Source organism: Lactuca virosa, chromosome 4 (genome assembly GCF_052849685.1).
Source record: "Lactuca virosa cultivar CGN04683 chromosome 4, Lactuca_virosa_CGN04683_v6, whole genome shotgun sequence".
NCBI lineage: Eukaryota > Viridiplantae > Streptophyta > Magnoliopsida > Asterales > Asteraceae > Lactuca > Lactuca virosa.
In genome coordinates this window covers 114,371,242-114,372,377 of record NC_136429.1, presented here as the reverse complement: position 1 = coordinate 114,372,377, position 1,136 = coordinate 114,371,242, and the positions used below count along the sequence as shown (strand labels likewise).

Genomic DNA, 1,136 nt, shown 5'->3' with positions numbered 1-1,136 from the left:
GTTATAGTGTCATGGTAATACCCATGGATGACATATAGGTCATGGGTCAATTGTACTGGTTGTGTTTCAAAATAGGTTGATTTTTTTTTTGATTTTTGACAAAGCTAACGTTACTAATCAAATATGAGTCATGGTATGTATGAGGGCAATTAGGTCATTTTATAGTCAGCATCTTCTAGGCACCATGATTTTTCCCACGAATCACGTCTTCTCAGTTCTTCAGGCTTATTTCTGTCACTTGCAATCAACCCCAATTTCAAAATTCCGACCATAAAAAAACCCTAAAATCGTTTTTGGAGAATCGTTATCTTAGTTGAGGAATAATAGTATGGAAGTCACTACTTCTTCGAAGATGAAACCAAGAAAGCATAGCAAAACGCTAACTTACATGCCATTGGAAGTGATTGAGAAGATAATAGTGGAGATGGGAAAATTTTCAGCAGTCGACGCTTTCAAGATGAAGCTTGTGTAACTTTTGTCTTCAATCCTTTTATTACATGTGTATATTTGATTTGTGCTTATAGTTAGGGGCTAATATTGTGTTTTGTTTTCAGTTGCAGAATCTTGAACGGGGCAGGAAAAAAGGAAGAAATATACAAACAGATGGAGATAGATAGATTACATTTCCGTCGTTGGTCTGATGAGATATATGCAGTTGTCAACAAATGCAAACAGTTGACAAACCCAAATATTCTGTTCAGGGATGGATTGGTACGTTGTTATATGTATAGTATTAATTTGTTTCTTGTTTTGCATTACTTTAAATGGAAATTGCGTGTTTAATTTTTTTCAGATGGAGTTATTTTTCTTGGAAGGTGATGAAGGGAAAACGATGCTTGAAGAAGCATCTGCAGTGGGACATTTGATGTGTTTTGTATACTACAACATCCTATGATGCACATATAACCCTAAATACCTTGGATCTATGTTTTCACTAATTATACATGCAATGGTGTTTCCAAGGTATTAAGCCTATAACTAGCATGCAATTGACATATACCATACAAGATACTAGTTAGGGTAACATACATTAATGTAGCTTGAAGTCTTGATGTATTTGTCCTTAAGAGCTTAGCCCCAATAGTGTGGAAGCCTCAAATGAAGTCACAACACATCATGAACAAAGGTGGAACTTG

At 35.3% G+C, this 1,136-nt stretch overlaps 1 protein-coding gene across 1 annotated transcript; it reads left to right on the top strand.

The window, feature by feature from the left end:
- Window positions 1-328: 328 nt before the first annotated feature.
- Window positions 329-895, top strand: LOC145104927 (uncharacterized). The gene is made up of 3 exons (XM_079042086.1): window positions 329-468; window positions 555-711; window positions 794-895. Exons 1-3 carry the CDS (start codon window positions 329-331, stop codon window positions 893-895), a joined length of 399 nt encoding a protein of 132 aa, XP_078898212.1.
- Window positions 896-1,136: the final 241 nt, after the last annotated feature.

Excerpts from the sequence above, each read along its gene's own strand:
- LOC145104927 (XM_079042086.1), top strand. The coding sequence starts at position 329 with ATGGAAGTCACTACTTCTTCGAAGATGAAACCAAGAAAGCATAGCAAA. Across the intron at positions 469-554 it reads GCTTTCAAGATGAAGCTTGT|TTGCAGAATCTTGAACGGGG; the intron begins GTAACTTTTGTC and ends TTTTGTTTTCAG. Across the intron at positions 712-793 it reads TTCTGTTCAGGGATGGATTG|ATGGAGTTATTTTTCTTGGA; the intron begins GTACGTTGTTAT and ends AATTTTTTTCAG.